Here is a 19,595-nt window from a genome sequence, read left to right as displayed (position 1 = left end):
CAAAATAAATCCATGCAGTATGTAATGATGTTCATATTTTGAGATTTTAAATTAAATATGAATATGCCAAGTTGAAGATCCATTTTCACACCGCACACACCAATACTGACACCTAGTATAGTCGACGCTTGCTATTGTTCACGCACATGCCGTCCTATTCATTCGCACATTCAAATTTGTGAAAGACTGGTGAATTGATTGTGTGTTGGATGTCAACTGTTTGAGTGTAATTGAAGTGACTTTTTCTGTCCCTGATTCTGATGACAATTTTGACATTGAAAATTCTATAAACTTCAGAGATTCCAATAAGGAGAATTGTTTTTCAAATATTTTGGTAATTTTGAATCTGTCTCACCACATTTGTGATGTTAATATTTCAAAGAAACTTTTGATCGAGGTATTTTAGAACCCAAAACGAAGCTTTAGGTTTTAAAATAATTATTGATCTTAAGTCTCTTGCAAGATCCGTGCTTTAGTTTATCCTGTTTAAATACAATTCCAATGTACATATTACGATTGTTATGGAATTATTATATCCTATGAAGATTCCGGTTTAAAAATTGAATTAAAAGATGTGAAGATGAAATGCTATTAGGCCGTTACAAATATTTTATTAAAATTATGTCTTACTGGCCTACAAGAGGTCAAGAGGGGGGGTATAATAAAAAATAAGGGTTGTATACAAGACACGACCGCTCGACGTAAACTACGTAAAACCAAATATAGTACACTGAACCAATTATTCCGCTCTAGAAGAGAAGGAACCATCACTACCCACTACTACCCAGCTTTAGCAGCATCTCCAACTCTGTGAGGGAGTAGGGAACCCACTGTCTAGCAGCTGGGCCACCCCATTCATACTTCCCAGTTCAACAATTAATAATACCCTAAAAGTAGGCAATTACCTGCATAGGGAATGCATGATGCATGAAAAAACTGAAATTTTCAATAGTTTAGCAATAATATTCAAAAGTTTTAATAGTACTGGCAAATTGGTGGAGAGTTTGCGAATCGATTGATATTGATATATAAATCTTTAAAATCCATTGAAAGATAGAGGACCTATTAATGTTACAAATCTTACATGATTTCGTGACGGTCCACAATTTTGAAATTTTCATTTTACACCCTGTATCCGAGTCTTCCCCTTAGACGTAGTCTACGTCAAAAATAAATGTGAACTTTGACATCAAAATACCCAACTTGACAAAACGCTTCGAACTCGCTAGAATTGAATGAAATCATAGATGATGAAACCTGTCGCCTGATTAGGCTATTAAGAATTTCGTTACCGTACAAAACTTTTGGGATCTATAAAGAAATGTTGTGATTATTATCTTTAATATGTATATGTACAAGTGTCTGGTACAGTCCGAATTGAATTTTCTTTAGTATAGCAGAGTTCGAGTTGCCAGAGTTCGAAATCTAATTTCTTATTTCAAAGCCGTCTTTTCCATGTATCAGACGCACCTCTTTCGCTCTGATGATGGCTTCTTCAACTGTATCGACGCTATCGAAATAGTCATCGACATAATGTTTTTTCTATAATCGCCTCTGCCGCTTTTGGGAACTGAGTGGAAAACTCCATCGCGTTTCGATTCTTCACGAATTGTGCTTGACTAGAGGAGCATTTGGATCCAAATGTAGCGACGTCCATTACACACACGCTTGGAGCTTCATTCGGAGAGTGTCTAAATAGGAACTGCTGAACCTTCTTGTCAGCTAGTCGTATCAGAAGCTAATGGAACATTTCACGTATGTCTCCACCGAAGGCTACTGAGCGTTCACGAAATCGATTTACACCCAGGTTTTTTTTTACGCGGTTGGAATTCATTAATTTCTTGGTTAACCTGAACTTTTACAAATACCCCCTGAATTTTCTTTGATTTTTTGTGAATTTTTTGGTGGGGTTAACTCATTGATTCATTGACCCTGAAGGTCTTAAATGACCAAAACCAAACCGTGTAAAAAAAACCTGAGTGTATAACACTCGGCCAGGGATTGAATCCTAAAGAGAAAGAGCAAGTCTCTCACATATACGATATGTAGCATACCGCGAGAGACTTTTTTCGCAAGCTGTCATGATAGAGAACTGATTCGAGAGGCTATACCCCATGATAAATTTCTTTTAGAAAGCTCCAAATGCGGGGAGCACTGGCTCTGATGATGTATTCCAACTTGTTCTGCACAGCTGTGCAGTAACCAACACAAAAGGAGCGAAAACAAAGCGAGAATCGTACTTTCCCAGGCTTGGATTTAACACTAAGTTGAGGAGAAGGAACCAGGAAGAGTTTGGCTCAAAAGTCATCAATACTTCTGTTGTCGCCAGATGCGTGTACCCTTTCAGCCGGTATTCATCGATTTGTTTGCGCACATTAGCGAACAACTCTGAATTCTTTCTTAACTTTTGCTCCAGCTGCTTCATACGGCGCACCGCCAGAGAATAGCTATTCGGATACCTAGCATTTTCTGTTTGCCACAGCATATCAATCTCAAAACGATCGTCGACGCGGAGTGTAGTTCGCTCCATGATCTCACGTGCTCTATTCTCATCCTTCGGCTCTGGTGACACGATCACAACTGACTCCTCAATCGCATAATGCTCTCGCAACAGATCATGGAAGTGTTCATTGGAGTTTGCGTGGTGATGAGCGACAACATGCTGACTCATACGATGTTTTCTAGTCATGCCATAGACTGCCCAGCCAAGTTTAGATCGGACAGCGATCAGTTCGCCTATTTCACCAATCTTAGCCTCCACCGGTACGATAACGTGGAGATTGTTCAACCCAATAAGCATACCAGGTGGTTGGCTCGAATAAGACGAGAATGGTACATTGCAGAGGTGCTGATACTCTTTTCTAATTTCGATGGCATTAACGGATTGCTTGGGTAGGAGGAGCTGCTTTACCGTTTGTACGGATTTCAATAGTATTTTTCCTTCGCTTCCACACGATGATACTAACAGATTCATCTTCGTCGAATTTCGCTCCCTTCGTGTAACGTCTGCAGTCCAGGTGATCGTGAGCGGCTCATGCACCCCTTCTAATACCTAATTTACCGGTCAATTACTTCTCCACCAAAGTAATTAACGCTTCTTCATCCAAAAATGCTAGCGTATTCACTACTCTGTTGCCACAGTGTTATGATGATACTGGAATCAATCGAAATAGAATGGTGCCTTGTACTTGGGAATGAGTGTTCATAACGACCCTCGACCTGAATGGTGACGTTTCCGGCAGTCTCCGATATCACAACGGATTTTAAATTTGCACAGATTTCACTTCTCGACGATCTGCATTCGTTCACTCAACGATATTGCTTTGAAATCTTAACAGAATCGCAATCGGTAGTCTGTGCGTCTGCACACTCTGCAAGGCTTCATATTCCCTTCCGCAACATGTCCAACAGGAGTGACTCTTGGATTCACAGGTATACTATGACTGTAAGCTGCTCCTTTGTCGTGCATCCCTCTTTTATTCTGCTGCAGCGTGTGTTGCTCGTTTTGGCCGCAACACATGCGTTTCCTCGCAAGTCTAAGCAACAATTTTGGAAACGAAGTTTGAAAAGGTTCGTAAGTTCACTTTTTTTCTTGTTGCACTTGAAGCGTACCCATTCAAACTTTTCTGAGGACGGCAACTTGGCCAACAGATTTTGTAGTAGCAATGGATTTACTAGGTGTTCCTTCAAGTTCGCGGCTTCGAGGTGGTCGCGCAGTTGCTCGATTGCGTTTTTGAACGGAATAAACGAGCTCAACTTTTCGGATTTCGGGGGTTCCATACGGCTTACCTTACCTCAGTGAAACTGAAGAAGCTGTTCTGGTCGTTCATAGAGTTGACGCAGTTTCTCGATCACCGTAACTACCGACTTGGGCAAAAGCAGTTTTCCACAAACACTCTCTAGTGCCGGGCCTTTGAGACATTCCTGTAATCTAACAAGGCTCTTGATATCATTGTATTCGCAAGCTTCGTTCGACGCCTCGTAGCTGCTAATAAACAGCGGCCACTCCTCTGATTTTCCAGAGAACATTGGAAGCTTCCTGGAGATACCATTACGCGCTACAATCTGTTCATTTGTAGGTCTTGCAATTTGACGCCCCAGCCCGTGTGCAACAACTTTGCAATATTGTTTCTTATTCCTATTGGATCTTCCTTCTTTTTCGGCGCTATTCTCCTCGGAGTCTTCATCGTATTATTCGTCTTCTTCGGAATAATTCTGGTCTTCACTCTATTCCCCCTGAGCTTCTATCTTCAATTTTACGTGACTTTTTTTACGTGGATTTTCCCTAGAAATATTTTACGTGTCGAGGAATACGTGAAAACTGCGAGAAACCATTTTTATGTAGATTTCTGGGTAATTAGAGATAGCATATTGTCTAGAAACGATAAAAGTAGGTATACTAATGACAGTCTTTCATTCGAGATACAATAATAAAACATTTATTCTCTTCACGTACAGAAATAATTACAAATATAAATAAAAACTTTCAACCAGAAATAACTCTCGAACAACACTTGAAAGCAATGAAGGTGTCGTTTTGCATTCTACTTGAGTATTTTTTTAATGTGTTATCGAGTATCCATAATGCCAAAACCCCTCGATATTCTTGTACTTCCTCGAACGATAAGTCGTTATTGAGATCGACCTATACTCGAACGATAAGTCGTTATTGAGATCGAATCGAAATGCCACCCCTGGTATACAATCGGACCTTTATCTACTTCATCCCTATTATTTCGTTCAGCTCACAAATAACTCGTTTTGTATTAGACTTGTATTTGAGCCAAACTATAGCAAATTTCGCTACAGCGACATTGATCGCAGATCGTACGAGCAATGGAACTACTCAAGGTATCAACAATGCAGCTAGCAGGAGTTCTAGGTGAAAATACGGAAACAAACATTTTCTAAATAAAATCTGGCCTGAAATTACCCAAGCACTTGACTCCTTTCGATATTCGAAACCGTTTGCCTTTGATTATTTCATTCCTAAATAATATGTGTTGAATAAGTCCAAACAATTCAAGATCTAATGCATGTCCATTTTTTGTCCCTATCCTTATTCGCAGGCGTGCTAAAAGACATCCAAGACCAGTTCCAGATTGGCGACGATGAGGGCGGTCTGCTGCAGACGGCATTCGTCATATTCTACATGCTGTTCGCGCCGTTATTCGGCTACCTGGGCGACCGGTACTCGCGCAAGTGGATAATGGCACTGGGGGTGCTTCTGTGGAGTACGACGACCCTGCTCGGTTCGTTCATGACCAGCTACGGATGGTTCATCACGTTTCGGGCCATGGTCGGTATCGGCGAGGCATCGTACAGTACGATAGCGCCGACGATTATCTCCGATCTGTTCGTCGGAGATATGCGATCGGCAATGTTGGCCCTGTTCTATTTTGCCATTCCAGTGGGCTCCGGATTGGGGTAAGTGTCAATGACATTGCTTTGGGTACATACCACAATAAACTAAAATTGTCATGCTCGTACAGGTATATCGTTGGCTCTGAAACGGCCAAATTCTTCGGTTCTTGGGCTTATGCCCTCCGTGTCACTCCCCTGTTGGGATTGATTGCCGTTGTTCTAATCGGACTCATTCGGGATCCAGAGCGAGGGCAAAGCGAAGGATCTCATCACATGCAAGCGACATCTTATAGAGAAGACATCAAAGACATCGTGAGAAACCCCTCGTTCATGCTCTCCACAGCAGGATTTACGTGCGTTGCTTTCGTCGCCGGAGCGCTGGCCTGGTGGGGGCCAAAGTTCATCTACCTAGGATTGGTTTCCCAGCCGGGCAATGAGAACATCACGCTCAATGAGTAAGTATCAAACCATTCCCTTTACCGTATTTCCAATACCATTTCAGGATGTAACAATTATCCTTCTCGAAGCGTTTCCTATAACTTCGGTATAATAGCAATGTTAGCGGGTCTGATTGGTGTTCCAGCGGGATCCTACATAGCAAATAGGCTTCGTCCACGGTATCCTTCATGTGACCCGATGATCTGCGCGACCGGATTGTTCTGCAGCTCACCTCTCATCTATCTTGCCTTGGTTTTGGCCAAATACAGTAGAGCTTGGTGCTTCTTTCTGGTTTACTTCGCACAAGTTTCACTGAATCTGACCTGGTCGATTGTGGCCGATATGCTGCTGGTAAGACCCTGCCATATACGTCGAATTTTCTCCAAGCCAACAGAGGCAGCCGCAGACATCATGGACAAACTCGCTTCGCAAATCCTTATATCTTTTTCCTCATTTTAAAAAAGATCAAGCCATTTCAATCGAGATGATTAATCATTTGAACTACTTTTTCCCTCCGATAATCTCTAGCGTATCGTTTAACTTCGGTGCAATCACGATGGCGACCGGCATCATTGGTGTGCCGCTGGGATCGTACCTGTCGCGGCGCTACAACCGCAAGTATCCACGAGCGGATGCGTACATCTGTGCCATTGGGTTGATCCTGAGTGCCCCGCTGCTGGCCGGCGCGATGCTCACGGTCAACGTCAACACGACGTTGGCGTACGTTCTAGTATTTTTCGCAGAGCTAACACTGAATCTCAATTGGGCAATTGTGGCGGATATTTTGCTGGTAAGAAAGCGTTGCGGAGCAAGCAAATAGTTTCCTCAGCGATGAAAATGACTATGAGAATGCTTCGTTCAAATGGTAACCAGATCCCAGCCAAATATTCACAGAGAGAGGGCAGGAGGCACTTGCAGTCGCGGATAGCCGCTGATTTGCGATGTGACTTTTCTTTCGGCACACAGAACTTTTTGCATCGCTTTTGAAGACAAAATGCACTTAATTAACAAAAATGATTTGAAGCTTCCGTGCGCAAGTGGTTCGGTGTGATGTAATTTAGATCGGCGTTCACAACAAAAATCGATGAACAGTTGCGCCGTTTACCGAGGCAATTGTTTGTCTGTTTTATGGAAAATGTTGTGACTTTCATCCTATTGTCAAAATTGTATGTATAATTTCTGTTGCTTTCTCTAAACCTGTTGGTGATGGTACGACTAACTGAATTGTTTTGTTCATTGTACATAATGCCTACAAATGTAAATAATTTCAAGAAATTGACCTGATGCCAAAATCTCATTTATCATCCCTTATCATTGATATAAGTTTACTCACATGTTCTTGTTCCTACTGCATCTTCTCATTGAAGTCTTAGACTATTCAAATAGTAGTAAAAAACGCAAATTGACCCATGAAACGATAACAATACTCGATTCATATCATAAAACAACCAAAAATTCGTTGATTCCCTATTTTGTGTGCGAAATATTTAAAAAAAATGATTAAGATTTTTTTAATAGGTTTTACGTTGATTAAACACCATTTCGTCTTTCGCATCGCATTCAACTGCCTCGCGAGTCGCAACAATTCCCGCAGTTTTAAATTGCAAAATTTCTTAATTAAATTCTTGCTTCAGCATTTGTAATACATATTATGCAGTATGTAGTCAATGTTCTGCATACAAAATAATATTGGCCACGATATTTTCTAGATTACGGCAACTCAGAAACATTTTGTTTAGAATTTTATTTTATCGGCAATCTAAATATTACGAAATTTCCGTTTACATTGTTTGGAATTATGCAGCCACTTCCGATTAATTCATCTAACCAACCATATTAAATTTTCTTCAGCAATCACGCTAACATTCACCTCCCAATAAACTTCACTGGTGTTTCATCCTTTCGAATCTACCTTCCAATCGAAATCGCATGGTTTTGCCGGCCGGCGCCAATATAAGTTATACTCTATGTGCTCTTTAGCAAGTACTGACCTCGTACTAAATAAAAAAGTATGGCGCTCGCTCACACAACCGAACTTTACCAAAACCCCCTCATTCTCTACTTCAACAGTCAAGAACGCAAATTTATCATTTCCTTTACCCCTTCGATTTACATCATCCTCGACGACAAGACTAATGTACGCGTCGCGTGTAACTATCAAACGATAATAGATCCCTCTGCTATGCTTTTCATACCAATCCCAAGCATGCCTGAAAAAGGAAGTCTACTGACAAAGCAGAATACGAGAATCTATATCCGTTTCATTTTGCGTTGAGGAATGGTCTTCATTGCCAGACGACTGGCACCAGACAAAGACATTATGCACTTCAAGTCGTTAGAAGAACTGAAACTACATCAGCTCACAATAACCCACCAAACAACCACCACAACACCAACACAACAGCGTTTAGAGAATGTTTTACTATTGCACATTCATTTTTTTTACATTTTAAACTCTACCACTCGTTGCTAACTTTTGTAACTTCGCTGCTAATTGTGTTACCTATCAACGTGTGTGGCACGCTTTTTTGAACCTTATGTTAAATTGCATTTCAAAATTTGTTCAAAGTTCATTCAAAAAGAGAACTCTGGTAAAGTATCTTGCACCTTTGTCCAATTGGGGGCAAACTGATTGCATTAAAGCTAATAGGTTACAGTGTTAGCTTTAAGTTGAATTGCAAATAAAAATCCTAGAATCGTATGTTAACGTAGATAGTAGAGTCAACGCAAGATACTAACACTTAGTAAAAAGTAACCTAAAACGATTTAAAAACATTTGATCCTAATGTTTCAGAACCAGAACTAACAAACTACTGTTCCGATACGATTAAACAGCACCTACTTAATTGCACTAACCACTATTAAACCCGAAACTGTTCGACACTAATTTCGCCCCTTGCTACGCTAAATGACCACTAGCGGTATCTGTTTTCGTCTAGTTGCGAAACAGCAGCCGAGTGCCGAACCATTTTCGCACGTTTTCCGTGTGCATATCGATCGAGATTTTGTTTCGTGCTAAAGCTGCATATGTCCCTCTGTGAGAATATTCGACAACTACCATTTGCACACTGGAACGAATCGCCCGGGTACTAATATTGATTTGCGTTTTCTTTCTCCCCCATTCATCGTTTCAAACAGTACGTTGTCGTGCCCACACGCCGCTCCACCGCAGAAGCCTTCCAAATTTTGATTTCCCATGCCTTCGGTGATGCCGGCAGTCCATACTTTGTTGGATTGGTAAGTAATGGATAGAGCATTAATGTAATAGATAAGAGATAACAATTTGTATATAAATCAGGGATTGACTGAGTATAAATAAGACAAATTAGAAAGAAATTAATAGATTATTATGTAGGCGTGGCTGATGGAATGCTAAACCTAAAATCATGACGATAGAGCTAGTTACTTAATTAATTTAATACACCAGTGACCCACCGTGTTGGTAAAATCATTCTTTGAACTCAACTCAATCATCGAGCTCTAAAACAAGTGCATCTGATTCTAATGATTATTTTGCTCTCCTCTAGTTTGCTTATACTGTGAGCTTTTATATTACTTGATAACGAGTATCTATCTTGATTTGATTTGATTTGATTTGGGTGATTTAAATAATTTCCTTCATTATCACAAAGAATCAGACCAACAAATGTTCCATTGTCAACCTTTTAATAATACATAGGGGAAGGCAGGGAAAGATCGCCACCCTAAGCTAGGCATTAGAAAAAAAACAGATCATGAGTAAAAATCTTGGTGGTGCTAAAAATCCGCTTGGTGCTCTACTGCGGCCTAATCGATGATGCTTTCTAGATCGTTGAAATTTGGCGTTCGTTGAATCAAAGTTAAAAGTTCTTCATCGCTCACCCGTGGGAAACAATTGAGCGAAGCAAATCACTTGGTTGCTCAACAATGAGTTGTTACCGCTTGCTGTTTGAAAAATCTTTTCAGACATTAGGAAAATTTAGTATGGAACTCTCCTCGATCCCAGCAACTTGAAAGCAGAGTGAATAAAGCAGAACACCTGATGTTTTTTATGTTTTAGTTTTACTCTAGTACCGTGTGGCATCGAAACACGTATATAAAAGTATATGAAAAAGTCTCTAGAAAATATGAATCGGAAGAGAAGAGTTTATCGTTGATACAGGAGGACGAAGGCCTCTACTTTTGAAGTGTTCCGCATTTACACATTAAAAAGTATGATAAATTAATGAATTAAATCAACAACTCCAGCACCGCCCACCATGGACGGATTTCTAATCAAAGGAGTATTATCCGTACAACTATTTTTTAATTCAGGGCTGGTAGCAAGTCACTTTTTAGCAAGCTTGAGCTTGAGCTTGATTGACTACTCGTAGTTGCTACTCCATTATGACCAGATCAGCTGTTCTTGCACAGGGAACCAACAGATGTTTGCTTGGGACTAGCACACATCTTCAATGTACAAGTACTGGTGATCTCATTTGTTAAGTCATACTGGCGCCTGCCACGTCAGAATGCAAGTCAATGTAGGGAAGGGGGAGGAAATGATGATGCAATCACTCGCCCACTGCAAGCCGAATATACCTCTGCACTTGCCACGAGAGAGTTCATGCGGAATTTGTTGGAATTTCTGGGTTAGGTTGGAGAGGCAGAGGTCTGTCTTGGTTAACGAGCTGCCAATGTGATAGATAGGAGAAGCTAACTGATGGAATTTCTAATTAGATGTAGGAAACGAGCTCTATAGTTCATTTCCAATTCTAGCAGATTACTGATAGAATACTCAAGTTGAAGGTATAGGAATAGTAATGGAAACGGTATGGAAGTCCATTTCCAGTTCTAGCGATTGCTAGAACATGAGAAATAAAGAGAAAGATACAAAGTAGGAGAATGGAACGGAACTGGGATTGAACCCACGACCTCCTGCGTATGAGGCAGAAGCAGTAGCCATATGACTACCAAGCCCGCCTCGAAACAAGAGAGATCACGCACTGAAATGATTAATTTTATTCCCGGCCGCGCAATGCAGAACACAATAATTCGGCCGACCGCGCGATCGTTCTGCTGTCCGAAACATGATAGAACTTGCACTGAACTGATTAATTTTATTACCGGCCGCGCAATGCAGAACACAATAATTCGGCCGACCGCGCGATCGTTCTGCTGTCCGAAACATGATAGAACTTGCACTGAACTGATTAATTTTATTACCGGCCGCGCAATGCAGAACACAATAATTCAGCTGACCACGCGATCGTTCTGCTGTCCGGAACAAGAGAGATCACGCACTGAACTGATTAATTTTATTACCGGCCGCGCAATGCAGAACACAATAATTCGGCCGACCGCGCGATCGTTCTGCTGTCTGGAACAAGAGAGATCACGCACTGAACTCTTCTAGCAAGTCACTTTTTAGCAAGCTTGCCAAAAACTCCTCGCCGAGTAGAAAATGAGCAAGAGCAAGAGTTTTTTTGAGGAGCAGAAATACGCATCAAAACTCACAACATTGTGCATCTTTAATTCGAGCTTGTGCGTCAAAAACAAGAGCGAGTCTATCTGTTCATCTTTTTCTTGTGGTACGTCACTCATTCATACTCACACTCAAAACAGCCTCCAAGATTTTAATCATATACAAAGCTTCGCTCCGGAGGCTCAATGAGTGCTCTTTTGCCCGACGCCTCACTCACATGTGTTTTTATTTTGCTTTTCCTTTTTTTTACGCTTCCACTCAATTGTGAGGATGCGAAGGCAGCATTTTGCTGATAATGATTTTATTTGACTCTAGCGAGGGTGAGGAGTTTTGTCAAGCCTGCTTTTTAGTGGCTTGGTCACTATTTTGAGCCACTAAAAAGTCTTTATTTGCATCCAAAAGTCACTAAAGTCACTATTTTCGCACCACCGTTTGTAAAAAAAAGTTCAAAATAAAAATCATTTGTACCTACCATTATCATCAACCAAATCAAATGTAAATCTGTTAGCAAAATATATAAAGTTTTAAAAATTGCTCCAAGGTCGTCTTATGAAAGGCAGAATGGGTTCGAACCATGGACTTCGGGATCGAGAGACACACAGACAGACCACACAGCGAAGCTTGGGCATACGTTTAAACAACGCCGTATATAAAGCGCAGGATTGTTACGACTACGAGGATTTCGCGGTTTTCGCTATTTTTTTGCGGATTTACGTAACGGTGGAGGCTTCGCGCGGATTTAGTTTTGGGTGGAAATTTCATAAATAAGGAGCGTAGGGTTTTGCTTTTGATAGCAAAATGTCGTTGAGAAGGGACTTCACATTTGAAGTCTATGCTTACCCATATTTCCAAGCCATTATTGAATGCATTATACTCTTGAGCACTCGTTTAACAAGCATTATAAGGGTAAGAACTTCACTTGTTGTCATTTCTCATCGTTTCTGAATATCCATTTTTTGTCACGTCAATTTTGCCATAATTCCGAGATACTTCTTAGTTACTGATTGATTAACCCCTCTACGACGAACCACACAGCATGATATTGTCGGCGTAGCACCACATTAGAATTCGGACATCGGGACTTCCGAACTGAACTTTCTTTCGAAGTTTTATCTGTCAAATTAATTGATGCGTTGTTTAGCGCATCTTTAGGCGAATCTAGCGCACTACTTTCTAAGTTGGGTAAGTTGCCTGTATCTAGAGAAAAATCCACCTTCGTTATAAAAAGCTTCCTAACTTTGTTTCTCTTAGAGGAACTTCCACTGTAATTTCTGTAGCGGTGACCGCATAAATCTTTATGTTTCGTAAAAATTTCGCCTTGAATTTGGAAATAATTTTCGGAAGGTTTTTCTTTTCACCAAACAATATCTTTATACTTCGTAAAAATTTCGCCTTGAATTTGGAAATAATTTTCGGAAGGTTTTTCTTTTCACCAAACAATATCTACAGGAATTCTCAAAAAGATTTCTACCGGAATTCATGAAAAAATCCGCTTGTATTTGAAGGATATTTTCTTTTCAGGGATTCGCGGAGAAGTTTTTATAGTAATTGACGTCCAGTTTCCTGAAAGACAGCAGGAATGTCTACAAAATATTCTGCCTTGAATTTATGGTATGAAAGAATTTCCGGATGTTTTTGAGCGAGCTTGGTAGTCATATGGCTACTGCTTCTGCCTCATACGCAGGAGGTCGTGGGTTCAATCCCAGGTCCGTTCCATTCTCCTACTTTGTATCTTTCTCTTTATTCCTCATGTTCTAGCAATCGCTAGAACTGGAAATGGACTACCGTTTCCATTACTATTCCTATACCTTCAATTTGAGCATTCTAACATTAATCTGCTAGAATTGGAAATGAACGTATAGAGCTCGTTTCCTAAATCCAATTAGAAATTCCATCAGTTACCTTCTCCTATCTATCACATTGGCAGCTCGTTAACCAAGACGGACCTCTGCCTCTCCAACCTAACCCAGAAATTCCAACAAATTCCGCATGAACTCGTGGCAAGTGCAGAGGTATATTCGGCTTGCAGTGGGCGAGTGATTGCACATCATTTTCTCCCCCTTCCCTACATTGACTTGCATTCTGACGTGGCAGGCGCCAGTATGACCTAACAAATGAGATCACCAGTACTTGTACATTGAAGATGTGTGCTAGTCCCAAGCAAACATCTGTTGGTTCCCTGTGCAAGAACAGCTGATCTGGTCATAATGGAGTAGCAACTACGAGCAGTCAATCAAGCTCAAGCTGAAAGAATTTCCGGATGTTTTTGTGCTGACATTCGCCATCGGATTTATGTTGGAATTTCCGTTTGAACTCCTGGAGAAAGATTTCACAAGGATTGAAGTATTTTCTGCACAAATTCTGAAAAAAAATCCTAGAAATTTTCACAAGGTTTTCCACAGAAAATCAACTTCCGCTGAAATTTCTTAAAAAATTTCAGAGTTTTCCAAAGCAATTTCTGCATCAAATTCAAGATTTTGGATCACATTGAAACTTGAAACTTAGGAAACTTGGGTTCGGTAAAATTCATGTTATATATGAGTTAAGGTCACTCCTGACAGAATCCAAGTTGCAAAGTGCTCGCGATTTCGGGGGCACACCACTCGATACGAAAGCAATGCACAACTGTCATTTTTATTTTTTTAAGTGTTATTTTTAATTATTAAAAATCGTATTTTAAAAATGTCATCATAATTTTGGATTCTTTAAGTTTTTTTTAACAATGTTTCCTTATAAAGATTCATAAGCTTTGTGATTCCAAATAATTATCTGTCTAGTAATTGATTAGATCATTTTATTTCTTTTTTTGCCGACAAACCTTAATGTTAATTTCTCAACGTGCCAAAACGAAAGTTCACACGCCTAACTACATAAAAATTAGCGAAAGCCCAATCCAAAACATCGTTCGAGCACTTTTTCATACTGTCTTGCAGCTGAATCATCTATATATGGTGAAACTTTTGTGAATATATTTGCAAAATTTGTTATACTTCATTCTGCCTTTTTCATACACAAACTGCAGTTTCACGAAAAACTTCGAGCTCATGTTAAACTTTATTACCACAATGCTGTAGAACTGCTTCAAAATCGTTGTTGAAATTATAAGCATGGTTTAGTGTAACAACTCGTTACCTGCTCCCGTGTATTGCGGAATAAGGTTTACCATGGTCATATTGCTAGCCTCTGGATGTCCCAACGAATACCTTCCTCAATATCCAACTCTGTGGTATTTATGATGGTTTCGCCAAGTCGGTTGTCCCCTGCTAAGATCCATTCTCTCCCTAGTTAGGGTGAAGATGCACAAGGTCAGCAGTAGTAATCCTCATGATTTTGTAATTTTTGTCTTATCTTGATTTCTGATAGCATTTTAATAAGGATTTGAAAAAACATGATATCCCTAGTTTCCGATCTACTACGAGTTACACATTAACAATACGAATGCAACTCAGCTCACTATCTGGTTAGTACTTCATACAAAAGTCACTATTTGGTCACTTTTTCTGCTTCTGAAAGTCACTTTTTTCGTCATCGTTGGTTACTAAGTCACTATTTTGAACGGCATTTATCGCTACCAGCCCTGTTAAATGTTTATATTGAGGTATACTGTTTGACTAAACCACTGTAAACTACGGACCTTGAGAAGCGACCCCTTTGATTTGTATTACGTTCAGCTTACTTTATTAGTCACAATTTGCAATTAAAACACACTTACTTTTGGTTCAATTATGTTCTACACGCAAACAAATGGCGCCAAAAACGTCGCGTTTGGAGGGTGCCGTTTGGTTTGGGTTTTGTGTTGTATTAATTTCAAAGCCTACTTTTCATCTCAATATCCCAAATGCTTACTTTCAAGTACAGTCGCCTCTCCACATCTCGATATTGAAGGGACCATCGAGATAGAGAGAGATCGAGGAATGTAAGGAAAATTTAAATGAGTACTAGATTTAAAAAAGCTCGTTGCAATGAAAAACGACAACAAAACAAAATAATGTCGTATCCTGTTGTTAATGGTTTTGTTATCTTCCAGATGGGCTAGTAGCCTAAAAATTTGAACATATCGACATAAGGATAGTGAATCCTGAACAAAATGTGATCAGAACACATTGATTTAGAGAGATATCGAGATAAGGAGGTTATCAAGATATAGAAAGGCCAAATGTATGTAAATTGAAGGGACTGAGGAAACCATCGATTAGCTCAGTGTTTCCCAACCGGTGGTCCGCGACTCCCTGGGGGCCGCGAGACCGTGCCAAGGGGACCGTGGAACCATTACGAAAATTTTCTCCTTTTCGTTTTTTGTATAATTAATCATTTTTGTGTAATAAAACAAGTTTATTAGCTGTACTCAGAATCAGGAATTTTGAAATAAGACTAAGCGATTTGGGATTTGACAGGTGGATCAATCAGCGATTCAAATGCTGTTAGGAATAAATATTGGGATTGACTTTTTCCCCTGTCATAAGACGAGTTTAAACAATCCCATTGAATTCCACCACTTAATTGTATCCTGACAGATACGTATTTCGACCTCAACAGTAAGGCCGTCTTCAGTGTCTTGTACTTGACTCGACTTTACAAGACTCGACGTACAAGACACTGAAGACGGCCTTACTGTTGAGGTCGAAATACGTATCTGTCAGGATACAATTAAGTGGTGGAATTCAATGGGATTGTTTAAACTCGTCTTATGACAGGTGAAAACATTCCACTAAAAAGCTCAAAATAATTTTCTTATTGACTTTTTAATAGATGATTTGGGATTTTTTCTAAAGCTTCAGTCGCATCAATATTTTAGAGGGGTAAATAATGCGTTTATGTATATGCAAAGCGACCATAGACTGGTTATGATTAAGTTGTACAGTAATATCACGATTTTATCACCCCCCTGGTGAATTTTGGGGTGATAAAACAGGGTATGTGACAAAATTGGAAAAAAAATATTTTGAATTTTTTTAATTCATTCCTCAAATATGAATCATTTTATGCCTTGGAAAGATCAAAAGAGTGAACGGTACTTGTTTTTTCTTGTCGAAATTGCTTACAGAATATTTCCCAGGTACTCAGAAGTCGTTCATAATAAACTACAGGCGGTGAAAGTTATTTCATGAAAATCAATGTTGTTTGTGGTATTATTTACGAAAATAAAAAGAATGACAAATTTTTTTGGGGTGACAAAATCGGGTCGAAAACGTGATAAAATCGGGGGTAGACAAAATCGGGGAGTGACAAAATCGGGTCAACACTGTATTTCTAATTTCGTTTCCGTTTCTCATCTTTTACAAAATAATATCTGATCAAATATGTTTTTCCTCTATAGATTTCAGAGGCCATCAAACGGTTACTACGGCTGTCGGCCGTCGGCGTTGCTGCCGTTTTCCCGCCGGATCTAACAAGCTACTCGCAACTAGCGGAAAATGTTACGATGACGTCAACCAGTACAACGACCACCACTACCATCAGCCCTCTTCCACACTTAGGCGATGAAGACTCGGCCTCCATCCAGTTCCGTGCTCTGCAGTACGCCCTATTTTCGACTAGTTTCGTGGAAATAATTGGCGGTGTAATGTTCCTTATGACGGCGATGTACATTTTGCAAGATCGAAGGAACGTCGAACGAGCCGTGGCAGGTAAGAAGACGCTTTCTCGCAACGAATCATCCATATCAAGTTTTCAAGAACGCTTTCTCGCCGCCTTATCAGAATTCTAGATAATGTCGCTAACCATTCGTTCGTATCGGTCGGTGTTTCTCATATTTTAGTCGCTAACGTATAAAAAAACCTTGTTATTCTCATTCGAAAAATGTGCGTTTGCTTTTCTACCCATATGGTGCTAAGATTGCGAACTGGAACTCAGCGAAAGCTCATCCGGTTCGGAAACACTAGAGCCACGGTCGAATCAGTCGACATCGGTGCATCATAGTAGCCGACCGCAGCACAATGGCCATCATCGGGACCATCATTATCATCATCAACGTCAACACTCGGGGGCAATTCGTCCATCCTCACCCTAACAGCAACCGCCGATTGAGATAATTTAATTGGTAGTGTCATTTGGATCCTGAAACTGGAAGATAAATCTTCCGCTCACGCTGGTCACAGGGTCCAATGGCATCAACCAGAATCAAACCAAAGTCAAGCATTGTTCCATTATAGTCATTTAGGTTAGTGTGAACAACCACTAGCGATAAATTTTCATTCTGTTTGTGTGGTTCGTTTTACCTGTTTGCCGTGTGCCGTTGATATGTGTTTTCTCTCTTCGTGTTTTTATGTTTGTATCGTTTTTGTGATAACTCGGCAAGTCTATTATATAATATGTTTAGCAAAAATTGTTCACATATATTCAATGATACTTGCTAAAATGCGATAAACTAATTATGTGAAGATTTTTTTTTCTGGGTTTTCAAATCCTCCTCCCACCTTTTAAATTAGTAAAGTTGTTTATATACGTTTGCCTTTATGGAGGAAGTAAAAATAGTCTCTAAACTAAAACTTCCCGAGTATGAACCGAAATGAAAGTTGTTAAGCAGCAGAGTTGCATTTGGTTTAAATTGTTGTATTAATAATTTGTTCTGTAACTACATATTTGAGCTAATATTCATGATATTACTTAACATCGTGCTTTTTGTGCTTGCTATCATCTCATTACTTCCATTACCACTCTTTAGAAATCAACTCTCTAACTGAATGTATGTTTCGATAATTCTTACAGAAAGTCAAGCTGCCAGTTCGTCCGCAGCCCGTTTGGATAGCTCGACATCCAATTCCTCCATTTCCGATTAGTGATAGCCGTGGTCGGGTTAGGAAAAAAAACAATATCACACGCAAATATGGAACAACACTAAGTTCCGGTGGGGTTGTTCGCGACAACCCCAGCTTCCCCCTCTACATTTCGACCATTCATGACATCAGTGAAGGTGCCACGATCTGAGCCAAATGCGCCCATTGCAAAGCGCAATGACGTATTCTCAAATCCCGCATCGGGTGGCATGCACTATCCATGTAACATGGACGTGAGGTGATTTGACAAATCTATCCCAACACAGTTTTAGAGTGTTTGAGACCGCAATATCCTACATCACACCCGCAGCCATCGACCGTATCTGTAAATAAGTAAAATCCACTAACGGTACGCACCCAGACTGAGTCCATAAGTCTATTTAAAACTCATTTTACCATTACCAGGGAAGTAGTGCATAGAATCATAGAAACATAACATGGGTTTATGTTGAGTTGGAAAACATAGGAAAAAACACTCATTAAGGACTGATACTAATTTTAGTGTAAATTTAGAAACAATTTGATAACTGAACAAAAGGTTATTACCATGAAGATTTCCTCTTCCTGTAAATTTTTTGCGTCTAGTTTTGGCGTTTAAGTGAGTTTTAGCAGCGGCAGTATGATGGGTGGCAAGGGATGAAATTAGAAAGCGAGAAAGTGTCCTTTGAATGAGTGTTTTATATTATGCAAATAGCCAAGCTCAAGCCGATACCGATTCTCATTCGTCCGAAAGTTGTCCCCTTTCTTGAGGAATAGAAATAGGAGTTATAGACTGCAATGTTTTTTTTTCTTTTGGCTTTAGAAAGCATCGGCAGGAGCACATATATTGTATGAAAGAAAAGTTTTGTTTACTATATTTTGGATAATATATTCCATCATATGAATTTGTTGGAATCGATTGAAGATTTTCGATCGTTTACATAGTTTCAATCATAGATTATTATAAATTTAAATATTTATTGGTTATTTAGGAACAAACAAATGTGGATAGCAGTAAGAGGTATTAATTTTGCTGTATAAAGATTGCAGATAAGAAAATATCACAAAGATGAATAAATAAAAACTACATATAAACTTTTATAACAAAAGTCATCCATTGTCTATTATATATCATGGAAGCTTCGAAACAAATAACTTGGATTCCGGTTTTCTATTTTGCTCGTGCATGAACATTGAACACTCGAACACGTGCCCTGTTGTATTTTGTAGAACACAGTCATAAAGGCTCTGGACAAATCGGTCAACGGTCAACGCTGAACTATTCGAGACACTGAAGACGACCTCACAGTTGAGGTCGAAATACGTATCTGTAAAGATAACAAAACGTAGTGGAATTAAATGGAAAGTACTAAACTCGTCTTAGACGGTTGAATACATTTCACTAAAAGGAGCTTAAAATATTTTTTCTGAGGGAATTATTGTCAACCAGCAATATTCAGAGAATTCTTGGAAAAAACAGGGAAATCAGCAAGTGACAAAGTGTAGGGGAAAGTGGGGTAAGATGGCCATATGGGGCAAGACAGCCAACGTTAATTATGCCTTAAGTGAGCATTATATTCACATTATTATTACAA

The 19,595-nt window shown here is 39.7% G+C and overlaps 1 protein-coding gene across 4 annotated transcripts in view; it reads left to right on the top strand.

The window, feature by feature from the left end:
• The window catches only part of LOC134218492 (protein spinster), an 87,386-nt gene extending 68,273 nt beyond the window's left edge, over positions 1-19,113 (top strand). The window contains exons 2-8 of one of the 4 annotated variants that reach the window (XM_062697570.1): positions 5,070-5,427; positions 5,493-5,819; positions 5,892-6,153; positions 8,941-9,039; positions 16,563-16,872; positions 17,080-17,405; positions 17,954-19,113. In XM_062697570.1, the coding sequence (XP_062553554.1) occupies positions 5,070-5,427; positions 5,493-5,819; positions 5,892-6,153; positions 8,941-9,039; positions 16,563-16,872; positions 17,080-17,255 (1,532 nt within the window). In that variant the 3' untranslated portion in view covers positions 17,256-17,405; positions 17,954-19,113. Of the gene's footprint in view, positions 1-5,069; positions 5,428-5,492; positions 5,820-5,891; positions 6,154-6,330; positions 6,593-8,940; positions 9,040-16,562; positions 16,873-17,079; positions 17,406-17,953 lie in introns of all 4 variants that reach the window. The other 3 variants (XM_062697568.1, XM_062697572.1, XM_062697571.1) reach the window with 3 other exon arrangements.
• Positions 19,114-19,595: the final 482 nt, after the last annotated feature.

Source organism: Armigeres subalbatus, chromosome 2 (genome assembly GCF_024139115.2).
Source record: "Armigeres subalbatus isolate Guangzhou_Male chromosome 2, GZ_Asu_2, whole genome shotgun sequence".
In the NCBI taxonomy this organism is placed as follows: domain Eukaryota; kingdom Metazoa; phylum Arthropoda; class Insecta; order Diptera; family Culicidae; genus Armigeres; species Armigeres subalbatus.
The sequence above is the reverse complement of the archived record's forward strand: the minus strand, read 5'-3'. Positions and strand labels throughout refer to the sequence as shown.